The sequence below is a fragment of the Leguminivora glycinivorella genome, chromosome 3, assembly GCF_023078275.1.
Source record: "Leguminivora glycinivorella isolate SPB_JAAS2020 chromosome 3, LegGlyc_1.1, whole genome shotgun sequence".
Classification (NCBI taxonomy): Eukaryota; Metazoa; Arthropoda; class Insecta; order Lepidoptera; family Tortricidae; genus Leguminivora; species Leguminivora glycinivorella.
The window spans coordinates 16,914,677-16,929,844 of record NC_062973.1 but is presented as its reverse complement, the minus strand read 5'-3'; the positions used below and the strand labels follow the sequence as shown (position 1 = coordinate 16,929,844).

The window sequence follows — 15,168 nt, the reverse complement described above, 5'->3', positions numbered from 1 at the left end:
TCATGATGCATGCAACTGCGTCGAAATATCGGGAGCTCGACAAAAATCAAAAAGGTAATCACGGTCTATATCCCGGTCAATATAAGTCTAATGAAAATAACCGTGAATCATTCAAAACTCTTATTTCTGCAATATTACTGCTTTTTGTACCTCGAACTTCGAATTATGGAAGGATTCCTCTTCGAAATAGATTCAGAATAAGTTAGCAACGTCGTCAATAGCGGGCTAAAGACTTATCAAATAGATTTTTTTTTCGGACCTGAAGTTGAACAGAAATCTACAAAAGACCACTTTGAACAGGAGTCATTGCAGAAGTAGTTAGGGCCCTCCCACATCTAGCGTCTCTACGGCCAAGGCTTGAAGAGCCCTTTAGTGATTGGTGATGACGAAAGCCTACGTTTAGGAGTCGAGTCTTGTGCGAATATAGTCGTAGGTACCTTGAGCGCGAGCGCGGAGGGGTCGGCGGGGTCGTGGCGGAAGGTGTTGGGCGGCGGCGCGGCCGTGGCGTCCGCCAGCCGCCGCCGCACCTCGCCCGCGCCCACCGCCAGCGACTCCCGCGACCCGGCTGACGACGCCGACAGTGCTGATACTGCTGACACCTAAGGAACGACAACATCTTAGATTAATGTCAATTGATTCAGGGCGCTGTAAAAAAAGGTGTGTTCAGATTTTGCAAACTTGGGACTGTGGGTCCCACAGAGAAACTAGGTACAGAGTTATGGAGAGACGATCCAATAAGCACACCTAATGAGGGAAAATCTAAAAACCGCCCCCGACAAGTACTAGCTAAATTCCACATCATCATAATTCCAACAATCACCAGCGTCGCCATCGCAACGCAGATCCTCTCTTCATTCTTAGTGTGCCAGATGGGAAGAGACCTGGGGATTAGAAACGCTAAGGAATGCTACAGTGTCAACTAACCTGAGAAACGATGTCAAGCTGCGACGCCCTAGCCGGGAACTGGCTCAAGTCCTCATCATCGTGACTCCAACAGTCACCAGCGTCGCCATCTCCAACCCCAAGTATAGAGACAGCGCTGGCCAGTCCGGCACGATGTTTTCTTCGCTCTTTTTGCACCGGATAGAGGAAGGCCAGGGGCTCAGATACACTGAGGAGTGTTATAGATCCAACTAACCTGAGAAACACTGTCGGGCTGCGGCGCTCTCGCCGGGAACTGGCTCAAGTCCTCATCATCATGACTCCAACAGTCACCAGCGTCGCCATCATCCAAACCCGAGTACAGGGACAACGCTGGCCACTCCGGCACGAGGTTCTCTTCGCTCTTGGTGTGCCGGATGGGGGGAGAGTGAGGAGCGGGCGGCGCAGGGGGCAGGAGGCGCGGAGGCAGCGGCTCGTGGCCTTCTGTTTCTAGGACTTCCACGTACATTATGTAGGGAGCCTGTAACAAGACAAATACAAAGATAAGTATACAGTCTCTTATAGGTAATTAATTACATTAACAATACCAATTAAGTACCAATTGAAGTCTAAATACCAGTAAAATGAGCGATTTCTTTGTGACTTTCTGAACTCCTTGCCACTGTTCTTAATTTTAGCCGTTTCCTCATACGGGTAAAACCGATCAAGCTCGATTTACAAAACACGCAGCTACAGCTAATTCACAAACAGTGCCAAATGACTCAACGATCCTTTTTCGCTTAAACGCTCATGCGGATACTGACGCATTTATTACGTTACCATACCTCTTATGTAATATTACAATCATATTAATTCCCTTTGGACTTTAATTCTTAGCTGATTTAGTAAGAAAGTTCTTCAGGAAATTTACTTCCCGTCCGACCATAATTATTTCAAATAACTATTAACTAATTACTTCCCATTAGATTAGATAATATGCTAAGCTGCGTTTAACCGATCTCTCAAGGAAAGGAATGTCAACAGTCAACACACACAACGATATCGGAAGCCAGAGAGATGAGAAAATCCATTGCATTACGACTTACAAGCAATTTGCGCAGCATACAAAGTCGTTTCCTGTTGAATCACTGTCTCAAGCTTTACATATTTAACAATATTACAAAGGTAAATTCATATACAGTGAAGGAAACAAATGAGTAAATAACGAGTATTTACGTCTTAAACATCAATCATTTTGATCGAACCCATGTTTCTACTTTAAATTATATTCAGTAGAGATGCAGTCCTACATTCTTGCGTGTTAACACATTTACGCCACACATTTCAGCCGTTGCCGCTTCTCTGCCTTTAATAGCATTGTCGTATAGCCCGGCTTCCTCGCAAGTTTTATGGTAGCAGTAAAAGCTGCCCATTCCATTCATCACCTCTATTTCCACAAAATTTGCAACGTTTTTAGACAACGTTTATTTTGTAGACAAAGTTCCTATTTGAGGTAAAAATAATAACCTACTAAACGAAATATCCTACTTCCTCGTCTCCAGCTTAGATAAAAAACGTAATTAACATGAAGGGCCCCTTAACAAAATAATATCCATATTACTAATATTATAAATGGGAAAGTGTGTGTCTGTTTTTTGATACCTAATAAATACATTCATTAGTCAGTATCTTTTGGTATTCAATAAATTGCTTTTGACGCGTACCTAATAGATTGGTGAACCGAATCAACATATAACTTAAATGGGACGATCCCTGTCCTAAATTCCTTATGTCGACTAGCAACCGTGCCTTCGCCAAATACGGAACTGGGGAGCCGATTAACCATTTAAATACTGCCCTAAAAACCGGGCACAAATTTCCATTTTCGTGAAGTGGAATCTAAAGTAGCATCCTATTGGCGAATTCGGTTATTTTGCTATCGAGAGATATTTAAAGTAAGGGCGTGACAAATTATCCGATCTGATATCGGATGTCTGTAATGGGATATCGGTCCTACATCCGATATCGGATCGGATAATGTGAAAACGCACTAATGTAAATCACCTTGTACTTTGTAGCTGAGCTTTAACTGTAGAGAGTTCTACTATGAAACCTGGGTGGCTAGCCGAATGGCACAATCGCTCACGAAACGCTCACGAAACGAAGCGCTAGTAGATATCTATCTCTATCGCGCTTGCGTATTGGCGCGACAGAGCCAGCGGCGTATCGCTTTCGTTTGGCGTCGGAGAAATGCCATTCGGCTACGGGGCCTGATAAGATTGTCTACTGGAGGATTAAACTTAACGAACCGACACCAGAACTTTGACATCAATATCTTATAGTGAGACATCGTGCGGTTCTTGTATGGCGTTAATGTTGCTGTTTAGTCTGCGGAACTTAGGTCTGACAAATGGCAAATGGTCATTTTGGCAGCGTTCGACGACGTTCGGCAAAAATAAGGATATCTGCGCAAATGAAATAAGGGAGTGGGAGAAAATGCATTCGTAAAATAAATAAAGTGATCCTTAGTGACCGGCCACATCTAAGCGTCGCGTGTCTCGGGGCGCAACGGACGTCCGCGCCACGCCGGGGCGCGTCTTACGTCCTTCCTATACAAAATGTACTGAGGAGACGTTTTTTGAATTACATTCAGGCGGCGTGGCGCGGACGTCCGTTGCGCGCCCCGAACCACGCGACGCTTAAGTGGGAACGCTGCCCTAGAGAGAGAATAATTGTAAAGATTGAATATACAGGTTGCCTTCTTCAACGGCAGTCAGCGACTCATCTGATAGATACCTCTGCTGACCCGGAATGAGCATAGTCATCCAGTGGTTTCTTGCTAACCCGCAAAGTGATGAAAAATACGAAGTTTTGCGAGACAACAAATTTGGAACACCCATCACTCAGTCATAAAAAAAATCGCACTGAAAATGAAGCTACAAAGCAACTTTTCACAGACATATTTTTTATACTGTCATCAAGTATTCATTAAATGCCAAGATACGGATCCAATCCCAGCTCCTGCGTGTCGTGAACGGTATCGCTCAATCAGCTGAAGGTCGACCGGTCACTGGATCCGTAATTCGGACCGCGAAAGTCGATCAAGCGCTAGACCGATAGTAATAGTTTTAAATTACCCACGGTAAACGTTTACAGCCACTTTTTAAAATGCGGAAGGAAAATTGTATAAATCGTTTTAACCTTGCGTTTGTGTTGACAGTTGCATGGGAGTCCTTTGTCTGCTGGTAAGTGGTTAATATTTTGAATACCATTGCTACGTTGAAAGCAAAACAATTCGGTGAGCTGTAAAGCCACAAAATTCCTCCCAAAATTCAATGATCCATTTAGGAGGCGGAGTAAGGATTCACACCAGGTTAGAGTCTATTGTGAGCTTCGACCTTCGACTCTGATGAAAAAGCGTAAGTATGATGTCCTACAACAAATTCATAGTTTTCGCACAGAATGTTATCTAAATTAGAGTTGTCATACTTTATCTACATACATATATACTTACAGTTTTACAATGATACTTTTAAGAGATATCACACTCGATAACGATTATGAATTCAAATCATTACGCATTTACATCTTGTTGGTTCCTAGTAGGAAGGTACGTTTTCCTGCGGTGAGAGGAATCGTACAAATAAATCAACCTGCCAGGAAAGTCAACTCGATGCGCAAATAATCCCATTGTAAGCAGTGTGCTTCTTGGCTGGATTTACAATCCGCTCTGTCACTATTATCACAGCCACGGAAAGCTCTAACTTCGTAAGTCCCGGGCCAATTTGTTCAATTTTAAATTTAGAACTTTTCTTTTATATTTCTTAGAAGCATTCAAAATTCAAATATAATTTGTACTTGTACAAGAACGCTGGGACTTATGTATGAGGCGCTAAATACGAAATGATCAATGTTAAGGAAAGTGGTCGTTTATAGGGAAATGAATCATGCTGTTTACTGAGTATGCTGAGATACAATAATAATTGAATTGTAGACCCAAACTAGACTGAGTAAAACAAAAACTGAGTGCGGATATGATCCAAAGTCACTGTGTACCAGTCACAAAATGTGAGAATGCGTGTTCTAATATTATATAAGAACAATAAAAACCTGACTCTAAGGTCGCAATAGAATAGGTTCTTATCGTTTAATCGATGCAATAAAACTTGGCATTAACCGGATCTCGTGATAAATTATAATATGAACATGCAAGGTAATTCCAAAGCTATTGTTTCGAATTATATGATACGAAAGAAATTCGTGCAAAAACAATTAAGAGTTGATATAATTTCTGCGGGAAAAATACAAAGCACGCTATTGTTATAAAAACTTAAAATTTATCTTAGCAGTAAGTTTAATGAAAACAATCTTCTTTTACAGGTGACTATTGTATATTACGTTTTTTAACCGCCTTCCAAATCTCAAGGGAAGGGGTTCTCAATTCGTCTGTATTTTTATTTTTTTTTATTTTTTTAAATGTTTGTTCCTCGATATCTCCGTCGTTACTGGACCGATTTTTAATTTTTTTTTTGACTGAATGTATATGCATACAGATTGGTCCCATTTTTCTCAGAACCCAGTTCTGATAATGGGATCCTGGAGAAATCGAGGGAACTCCTCAAATCTGAAAGGCATACATATGGTGATTTTTGTGTTTTTAAAGGAACAGCATGCATTTACGTACGGAACTGTGACATTTGGTGCAGTAGAACTCCTGATGATGGTCAGAATGGAACTCCTCAAATCTGAACGGCACACTTATAGTGACTTTGGTATTTTTATAAGAACAACATGCACTTACGTCCAGAACAGTGACATTTGGTGCAGTGGAACTGCTGATGATGGTCAGAACGGAACTCTTCAAATCTGAACGGCACACTTATAGTGACTTTGGTATTTTTATAAGAACAGCATGCACTTACGTCCAGAACAGTGACATTTGGTGCAGTGGAACTGCTGATGAAGAGTGAGCCGCCCCTGGTTAGAGTTCCGTTCTGATAATCATTCTCATCTAAGTACCTACTTCAGAATCATCCAAATTTCAAAATTGGTTCAGAAATGACGGAGATATCGAATAACAAACATTAAAAAATATACAGACGATTTGATAACATAATCCAACATTTGAAAGTATTTATCACCAGAACCCCAAAGGAAGGCGGTTTTTTTTTCTTAAAAATTATTTTTCTTTGCATATATGTACATGTGAAATGAAAATGAAATGAAAATCGTTATGGTCGTGTATGTATGTAGTTATAACTTATAATAATAAATACAAGCTACTTCCTGAGACAATTCTATTACAAGTTGATAGCTACCGTAACGCCGATGGCACTACTGTACAAGATTACAACTTCTTCTCGTTTTTATTTTAAAAGAATTCCAAATTTCCTGAAATATTTTCACACAAAACATTAGGTGACATCCCATTTAGCCAATTTTGGTGTGGTAGATTAAAGTAAACTTGAGGGACGTAGAGGCCAAGTTTCTGTCAGTAACCTGTAAGTACTAAGACATCAGGAGTATAGCGAGAGTGGAAAAACAGGCCGACACATGGATGTGTAGTGTAGGTACGTAATGCAGTAAAACCATTAGAAAGGCGCGGCGTACTCGGCAGAAAATGTACCATGGCGCCGGTGAAATTGTTCACATAACAACTTAACTACATTGTTGCAAGTTCGCGCAATGTGCCTATTTGCTATTTTACTTAAATAAGTTCTTTACTAAGGAAAATTACATGATTTCAGGATTCATCTTACATATTACTAAAGTATCTGGATACCGTCTTTGTTATGTTTAAAAATTAACCGTAAGATCTAAATATTTATTTAGGTACATTTCAGTAGGTACAATATGAAACACTATCTAGTCTTCAAATGTTAGCCGTCATGCCGCCATTTCTGGCTAGACATGTCAGGCTGTCGCCGGCCAGACAAATGAGTACAGAATTGTGTCGCTGTTGCAGTAAGTACCGATAACACATACAAGCGACTTCTGTTAGTGAAAGTGGAGCCTAAGTTATTAGATTTTAGCTGAAAATAATTAACACAGCTTTCACTCTGCATTGATAATATCAAAAAGGAAATAAGCATCAAGAACGGCATTGGTAATATCATAAATGAAATAAGCATCAAGAAGTAAGTGTGAGTGATCGAAATGTAGTTATTATTATGCAATTTTAATTTTACCAGTAATGGTAAGATTAAAATTGGATTATAATACAGATATTACGAGTGCTCAGAAATGACTTAAATACTCGTTTAGCAAAGATTAAAATATCTATATTATTTGACTGTAGTCCTGTTATCCTGTAGAAAGCAACCAACTATGAATTTGTGACTACACCAAACTATGTGGATTTGGTACCTACCTTTTTGCATAGACCGAAATATGGAATTAATAGTTTTCTGCATAACTACGGTCATTTAGTCACCTTTAAATAACAGATTTACCTATATTATCTCTCTCTGAGAATTTACACCAGGTAAAATATCAAACGTGAGAATTTCAACCTTCAGGGGAAGGGTACTTTCAGTCGTCAAAGACAATGCAGTAATTCTTGATGCTCCATTATTGATCCTGTCAGGAAATACCCATGAGCCATTGGACGCAGTTTACCGTATATAATCCGGGTACCCATGCCTTAATATTAGTGTAGGTACTAGGTATATAAAAAGGTTAAAAGTGTTGGCATTTCTATATGTAGATGACTTAACTCGCCAAGGTGGATCTTAGAATCGCCAAAGCCTAACGTAATAAACGATTGTTTTTAGTACATTCCTGGACAAATTTACGCAAATGTGAAATGTAATCACAACAACTTATATAACTTATTTGTCATTGGGGTAAATAACTTCATCGAAATTTACTTGCATAAGATAACTTATTACGAGAGGTTACGAATGGAATTTGAGCAGATAAGCAGGCAGGACAAAACATTACGAATGATTTACTATATATTCATAAATGACGACACCATTTGTTGATTTATATTTAACAGTTATCAAGAAAGATTACAGCTGTATATGATAACAAACCTGCGTGCAGAAAAACGTGGCGTATAATTTGACTCGTACTAACATTTATTACATAGACTATATTTTTGTATTTGCGATTGAACATACAGCCTAACTGTATGATAATATATTCCAATTCGATAACATACATCGCTAATAGGTAATTTGCCACTTCTGACCAGTAGGGGATTTCTGATGCGCGACTGTTTTTTTCATGCATTGGATTGGACTGAATAAAAACGCAAAGGATGTACAGTCTCACTATAAAACGCGACATTGGCTATAGGCGACAACCCTGAGAGCCTCTTGGATTTAATTATAAGATTGCAATTATAGTAGTTAGTACTTTTAACAGTTAAATTAAATTGAGCATCGTTGAGTCACAAATTGTTGCTACAGTAAATAAAGCAGTTAACTGTGTAACTGACTGCTCAGAAATTAGTAGACTAGTACATTACGATACAAGTGCGGAAAAGAGGAAGTTGGGAACGAGTGGCCATAAACTAAAACACGACCGAAGGCAGTATATGTAGACCCGCATGTGTAGTACGAAATACCTACTGAAAAATATGTATTCTATTCAAACTGTTCGATAAGTGTATCTATGAGTCTTACACGTGCAAGAGTTTACAAATACCAAGTCGTTTAAAATATAATATTGTATTTCCCCGTGCGGTAGGAACTATGTTGCAACAGCAATCAAAGTTGATAAAACACGGAGGAGCCGGCTCGTGTTTGAAACTTCGTCTCTCAACAAGTCGATTACCGCTGTACTATGGTAGTCGCTTTGTATGTCTAGACGTTGGTAACTATCCTGCAATTTGTGGCTTGTCTAAGAATGTCCATTAATGTAAGGAACTTCTGGGTGTGCAATATATTTAATACTATAGTTAGTATTGTATCGGTACCTATTCACCCTGCAATCTAAAGGGCAAGGAAGTTAATGAATGAGCAAGACAACTTAGAATTTAGATTGATTGACTTCTAGATTGTTCATTTGCATAGTAGAATTCTTTATACAAAAACGTATATTTGCCTATCGCCGAGAGAATCATCCACGTTGGCTGGAAACTTGCTGATAATCTGCCGTCCTACCTCGGGATGGATGACTGCTAAATGCTGTTTGATTTTGATTTGATTCGCCATTTGCTTCACTGTCTTACCTTGTCCTTGCTGTTTAGCACGGCCGCAGCCTGCGAGGGTATCCTAAGCACGTGGTGCGGGCGCTGGTGCAGCGGCAGCCACACCCTGGCGGGCAGGTTGAGGTCCAGCGAGGCCAGCTCGGCCCGCAGCCGCCCGTTCCTCCTCTCCTTGTCTTGCACGCCGGCCAGCCGCCGGCCGATGCTCGTGAGCGCGTTCAGAAACTGTAGACAATGGTTGTTTAATGTTAACGTTTATTAAACAATGTTATTATTACCTATTAGAAGGTAGCTAAACAGTTTCACATTATTGTTTAGAAGCAGTGCTGATAGATTGTAAAGTCGTGTAAGATATACTAGTTCATTTTCTCCTTGCCTTATTCAAGCGGGTGATACTGAATCTTGTGTTTCATAGTCATAGTTTTAAGGAAAAATTACTACATTTGCAATAGCAAACATTATTTATCAATTAGCAGAAGAGCGCAAGTTGCCTTGGAAGGTACTTAATACTTATAAGGCCACAGATACCCAAATACGGCAACGAAATGCAAATTAGTTGTCATGTTCGAGACCCCAAAATAATATTTTGACACTTGTTTTGTGTTTGTTGCTTTTAAAACAATTCTTTAGCATTTACATTGATTTGACAGTAATGACAGCCAGCAAGGATGGTAATAGGTATGGTAGCGCGTTTGTCCACCAATAGCAAAATGTCAATAGCGCCAAAGTTCATGGACACAAAAACGTGAAAAAGTGACTGAAGTTAGAATATGTTTACCTCCAAGTTTAAGAAAGTGACATATTAACGCACTTAATAGAATTAAATTTATAAATGTGTCACGTGTGAAATAATTATTCCATAATGACATGACAGTTGATTTTTACATGGGATAGCTGTCACGCCTTGCTTGTGTAGCCTTGTTTTAAGTTTAGCACACAAAGTACTTTTTTCAGAAACATAACATTTAAATATTAAAATATGTTACGAAATAAGAAATGGGAAGCGGAAGAACAATCATAGGCAATAACAATAACATTCGATGCGTACATTTTGCCAGACCCATGTTTTACATAATTTGGACAGCTTTTTTTGACATCAATAAAAAGTGCAAAATAGTCATCCCTAGTATTCGTGTGCTAAATAGGAATTCAAAAGGCTGATTGTATTTTTGAATACATTATGAATTTCTAGTATGCATACTTTTTTTTTACAAAAACTTTAGTCTTTGTTTCGTAGTAAGCCGTACAGGTCGGTCGGATTTCGGAAGGTCACCAAACAGTTTACCATCGATTACGCCAACGTCTAACAATGAGCCATCGTCCCACTAGTGGGCACAAGTCTTGTAACATCCAGGTCAATGCCATTGCCGCCATACAGTTTTTATGGGAACATGCTACCGCAGTACAATTTGTTAATATAATCGGTTTTTGACCGTCTCGCCAGTACTCGAATACACGCAATGAAACCAAAGAATCGGTATTACTTAAGTTAAACTCTAAAGATTGTGTTCTTGTAAAAATAACATTCGTAGAAAACAGTTAGGCAATGTAAACAAATAGAGAGGGAAAACATACAAAATGTGAATACCATGAAAAAATCGTTGCCGGTAATCGTTATTGTGAAACCACATATTGATTCTCAGTGAAATGAAAACAAGGACGCGACATTGTGTCGCGTGTTAACGATCCATTACAGGAATTACAGTAGACTGTATTTACAATATCATATTCATCGCGAATTTAGTGCGGCCGGCCCCAACAAGGTTACTGTCGTAAAATGAATTCGTATACAGCACTAGTTTCGATTACGATTATACGCACTTCGTAGGTTTATTTTTATACCATGCCAGAGGCCAGTCAGCATCATCAATTCTTCAGCAAGATCAATTTTTATATAAACAATAATTGAATTACTATACACCCAATTCAATCAGAAATCATGATACAAATAAAATAACTTTATTGCGAATACCTATCAAGAAATAGATATATAGGACTAAAAAAGATTAGATAAGGACCGCTGCCTCACGAGTTTATTATAATATTGTTAATGAATTTTTAGCCGACCTTGTATAACTGAGAACCGGCACAGTTTCCTCGTTTTACTCCCACAAGCCAAATATAGTTCAAGTTACACCCATCATGGCCTAATTAGTGGCATCATGGCATGGGCCAAATATTTTATTTAAACAACGACACAAATAGATAACGGGGTCATTATGTGTCTCATTGTGTACAGCTAATTACCTAAACAATGGCATTAGTCGAAACGGTGTTAATAATCCGGAACTGACCCGACCACCAATAACTTGGTACCTACTAAGCTTAATTTTGATTTAGAATTTATCAGCAAAGCTAGATTTTGTACCTAATTACGCGCACCCCACTGGTTTCACAGAAAACCAGCGCCGTTAACCACGCTAGTCGTGTTAGCAGAGTGGAGACCATTTTAGGCCTGACATCTTTATTACTACTTTTTACTTTGTGCAACTTTTTACCCTATGTGTTATTTGTATTGATGCGTTGCCTGAATAAATGATTTCTATTCTATTCTAATTCTCCGATTACTTATTTCAAAACTTCAATAAATGCTTGCATCGTACTTATAAAATTAACGGAATTCAGAAGAAACAATGTGAAAAGTATTATTTGTTACATTTCAATTTTAGGGCTGGCAAATTGAAACTATTGAGAGGTTGGTTTTGATCCGACCTTCGAATTAAATTAGTGAGTCGATATATAATGGTGGTAGGTAAGCGAAATGTTTTCGCATGTTATTATAGTGTTACCCACGCGGAGACATTTTTTATCCGCAAATGCCACCGCCACACCTGCGCGATATATACGCCTACATGTACCGAAACCGTTCACACTATATTTAGACTATGTTTCAAACAAAAAAATATAGAATAGAAAACGAATAGGAAATGAATCCTACAAAGGCCAAAACATTTCTTTAAGAAAAAGACAAATATTCACAGAAAAGTAGACTAAAACGTGAAAAGAAATTTTCGTAAAAGAAGGCCATATGGAAATGCAGCCAGCACAAATTAAACATTGCCCTTCTTCGATAATGGAATCCTATGGACGTTTCATGCATAGAATAAAAGATGCGCGGAAATGTTTCCTTGTAAGCGATTTGACTGCACAAATACATAAAAAGAACAATAGCGGTCTCAACTCACGTTCTACTGATAGTACCTGTTGCACACTCCACGATATTGGGACGAAATCCTATTGCTGCAATGTCATATATGTAACGAAATATACCCACACATGCGCTTTTATGCGATATTGATAAACAAAATAGAAGTTACCTCTTGTTTGTATTTTGTGTAATTTAATAAGTTTAGCTTGTACTTTTCTGCCTCATTCCTTTGTATTTGATTCGAAAACAACCAAAAATCGTTTACCTACAGTAAACATATGATTATACTTAGCGACGGACTTCGATTGTAAACTATAATGGTAAAGTACTTACTAATCTAGAGTAGCGAAGTATATATTATTGTACCTATTAATATAACAAGACAAGGACACAACACTACTTCATCTTTATAATCAATTGATTGGAACAACATTAGTATCTTGATAAGTTGTTGAACAATTATGTTAATTAGTGTTTGTGCCTCTAAATAATACATATTTCCACTGGAACATCGGAGCTGCCGAGATGCTCAAAAATATCTGAACACACTATAATGCCTTAACGGCCCAGCCACGACATTGGTCTAAGCGCGACAGCGGTGAGCGGCGGCCATACATTGGAGCGAGACACAGCGATGGGACTTTTCATTCGCACGTAGGGCTGCCGCTCACCGCTGTCGCGCTTAGACCAATGTCGTGGCTGAGCCGTAACAATATAGACGTGTTCCGATGCCTTGACAATAGAAATGTTTAGAGATTTACTCGTGAGCGGTTTCGCACTAAGTCCGATCGTCATCCGATTTGTTTCCGTCATTCTTCGGATCTAGTGCGTAAATTACCATACCATACCAATAGTTCTACGGCTACGACGCCTCTACGACGGATCTTATTTTCACGGTTTCGGATCGGACGTAGTGCGAAACCACTCTTAGTCTCTAACAGAGTAGATGCGATCCCTCGTATAGCTCTATTAGGGCCCATTTAGATGATACGAGAACTCGCATACGAGTTTTATTACATTGCGGTATTTGATGACTGTACAAAATTATGAGTAACCTCAACAGCCCGCAATGTAACTAAAATCGCATGCGAGTTCGAACGCCGTCTAAATCAGGCCTTATTGTATGTAGGAAATCATTTTAAAAATAAAATATGTACTTATAATTTGTATCTTTTAGTTCTGTTAATTATTATAATTGAAGTAAAACTAAAATTATATTGTAATATATATTATTATACCAATTGATTGATCGTGTATCAAACAAAGTATGAACAAAGTGAATTGAATCATTCAATCTATGCTCGAAACTATGAAACAAAAGAAAATCTCCCCTCCTTTTTAGAACTACAAAGTGAATCATTGTAATAAAAGAAGTAACATTCCCTTTCGTTTTCAATAGCCACCCGCTTGTCACGACTCTTTGTTCGACTACAATAACAATAACAAATAGCAGTCTTTATTTTTTCGACGACTTAGTTAAGAGAATTAGGTCAACGCATTTTTACTTTTTTCAATTATGTCGAAAATGTAATCTGAACGAATAAGATTGCATTGTAAGATTTGTAAGTTACGGATCTTCGAGAGAATTAAAGCAACGTAAGAGGATAATCTCTAAAACAATTATACGAAGATCTTTCTCTTTCCTTCCCCGGTGAAAACGTTAAAATCGCAAAGTGATCCAGTTGGTACAAAAGACAATACAGAGATACCTATTAAACAAAAGGAAAAAGATGACAATAACGTGTTTCAAAAATTAAAGTAGCTAAAATTCATAAACGTACACTAAAGTTATCTAGCCGATAAAGTTCGTTTGTCCCTTTCTATCACACCAATACGTCGGAAAGGGACAAACGAACTATATCGGCTCGATAACTTTAGTGAACGTTTATGAATAAGGGGGTTAATCACTAATATCACTATAAATATCAGGTGTTTCCAAATCCTATTTACAACATTTATTGATTATGGTCCAAGCAACCACGCACGATTATAAATAGGTACCTACTGCTAATCCCATTAGATATTTTAGATTAAGATGTCCAATCATAAATTAAGAAGATATTCAATTTTTGATCAAGATAATCAATTTGATTCTGAATCTGTCCTAAAACATCGACATTATCTGCCACAAAACAATACCTACAAAGTACGGTATCCCAACTCTCGGCGTTCGTTATCGCGGAGCTCGGTTAAACAACTTGTTTAATATTTCACAGGCTACAGCCCATTAGCATAATCTTATTAAATAACACGGGTACCTGGTTTTTGCACTTTACCGCGGCAGTTCATTTACATCAGCCTTTAAAAGTCGCGTTTATTAAGGTTTGCCTTTTCATTTTCCGCGTACAGCTCCTTTGTTTAACCGTAAAATACAACGTAGCGAAGCGACTAACATTTCGTACATTAAAATTAATAAAGTAATATATTTTTCCCCTCACTAGCTCGGAAACACGTGTTTTGTCCTTTAATACCAGCGGGTAAAAACGCATTTTATACACTAGTGGGTAAAGTAATTTGACCTTGAATAAAGTCAAATTAACTGCTTTAAAATTGATAAAAGTAGGTGAATCTAGTAATAAAGATGATTTACCACCTGTGGAACTACTGGAAGCAGTGATAAACGCATTTTTTGCGTTGTAGTTTGCTCGCTATAGTGAGAGGAAACATGTGTGTTACACTCTGGTGCAAATGTATTTTACTTCTCATGTGTTAAAAAACTTGCAAGTGAAAGGACTCGCTTCGCTCGTGGTTCGACTGAAGAATCCTTTCGCTTGCTCGTTTTTCAATTCCACACTCGGCGTTAGAATACAACTTTGCCCCCTTGTATAACAAATAACTATTAACCGTAATATTATATGTATCTGGCAGACTCTGTGCCGATACAGTAAGCTAGTAACGAAGAAATATTATTTTGGTTCCTAATATTCCCATACAATTCCACAACCCATCTATTACTTTTGCAAACTTACTAAATTTGAAATTGAAATAAACAATAAATACGATT

The 15,168-nt window shown here is 38.4% G+C and overlaps 1 protein-coding gene across 3 annotated transcripts in view; it reads right to left on the bottom strand.

The window, feature by feature from the left end:
* The window catches only part of LOC125242639 (phosphatidylinositol 4-kinase beta), a 61,467-nt gene that overhangs the window by 4,096 nt on the left and 42,203 nt on the right, over nt 1-15,168 (bottom strand). For all 3 annotated transcript variants that reach the window (XM_048151472.1, XM_048151474.1, XM_048151473.1), the window contains exons 3-5: nt 9,041-9,241; nt 1,139-1,402; nt 438-599 (exon numbers count right to left, since the gene is read on the bottom strand). In XM_048151472.1, coding sequence (XP_048007429.1) covers nt 438-599; nt 1,139-1,402; nt 9,041-9,241 — 627 coding nt within the window. The remainder of the gene's footprint in view (nt 1-437; nt 600-1,138; nt 1,403-9,040; nt 9,242-15,168) is intronic.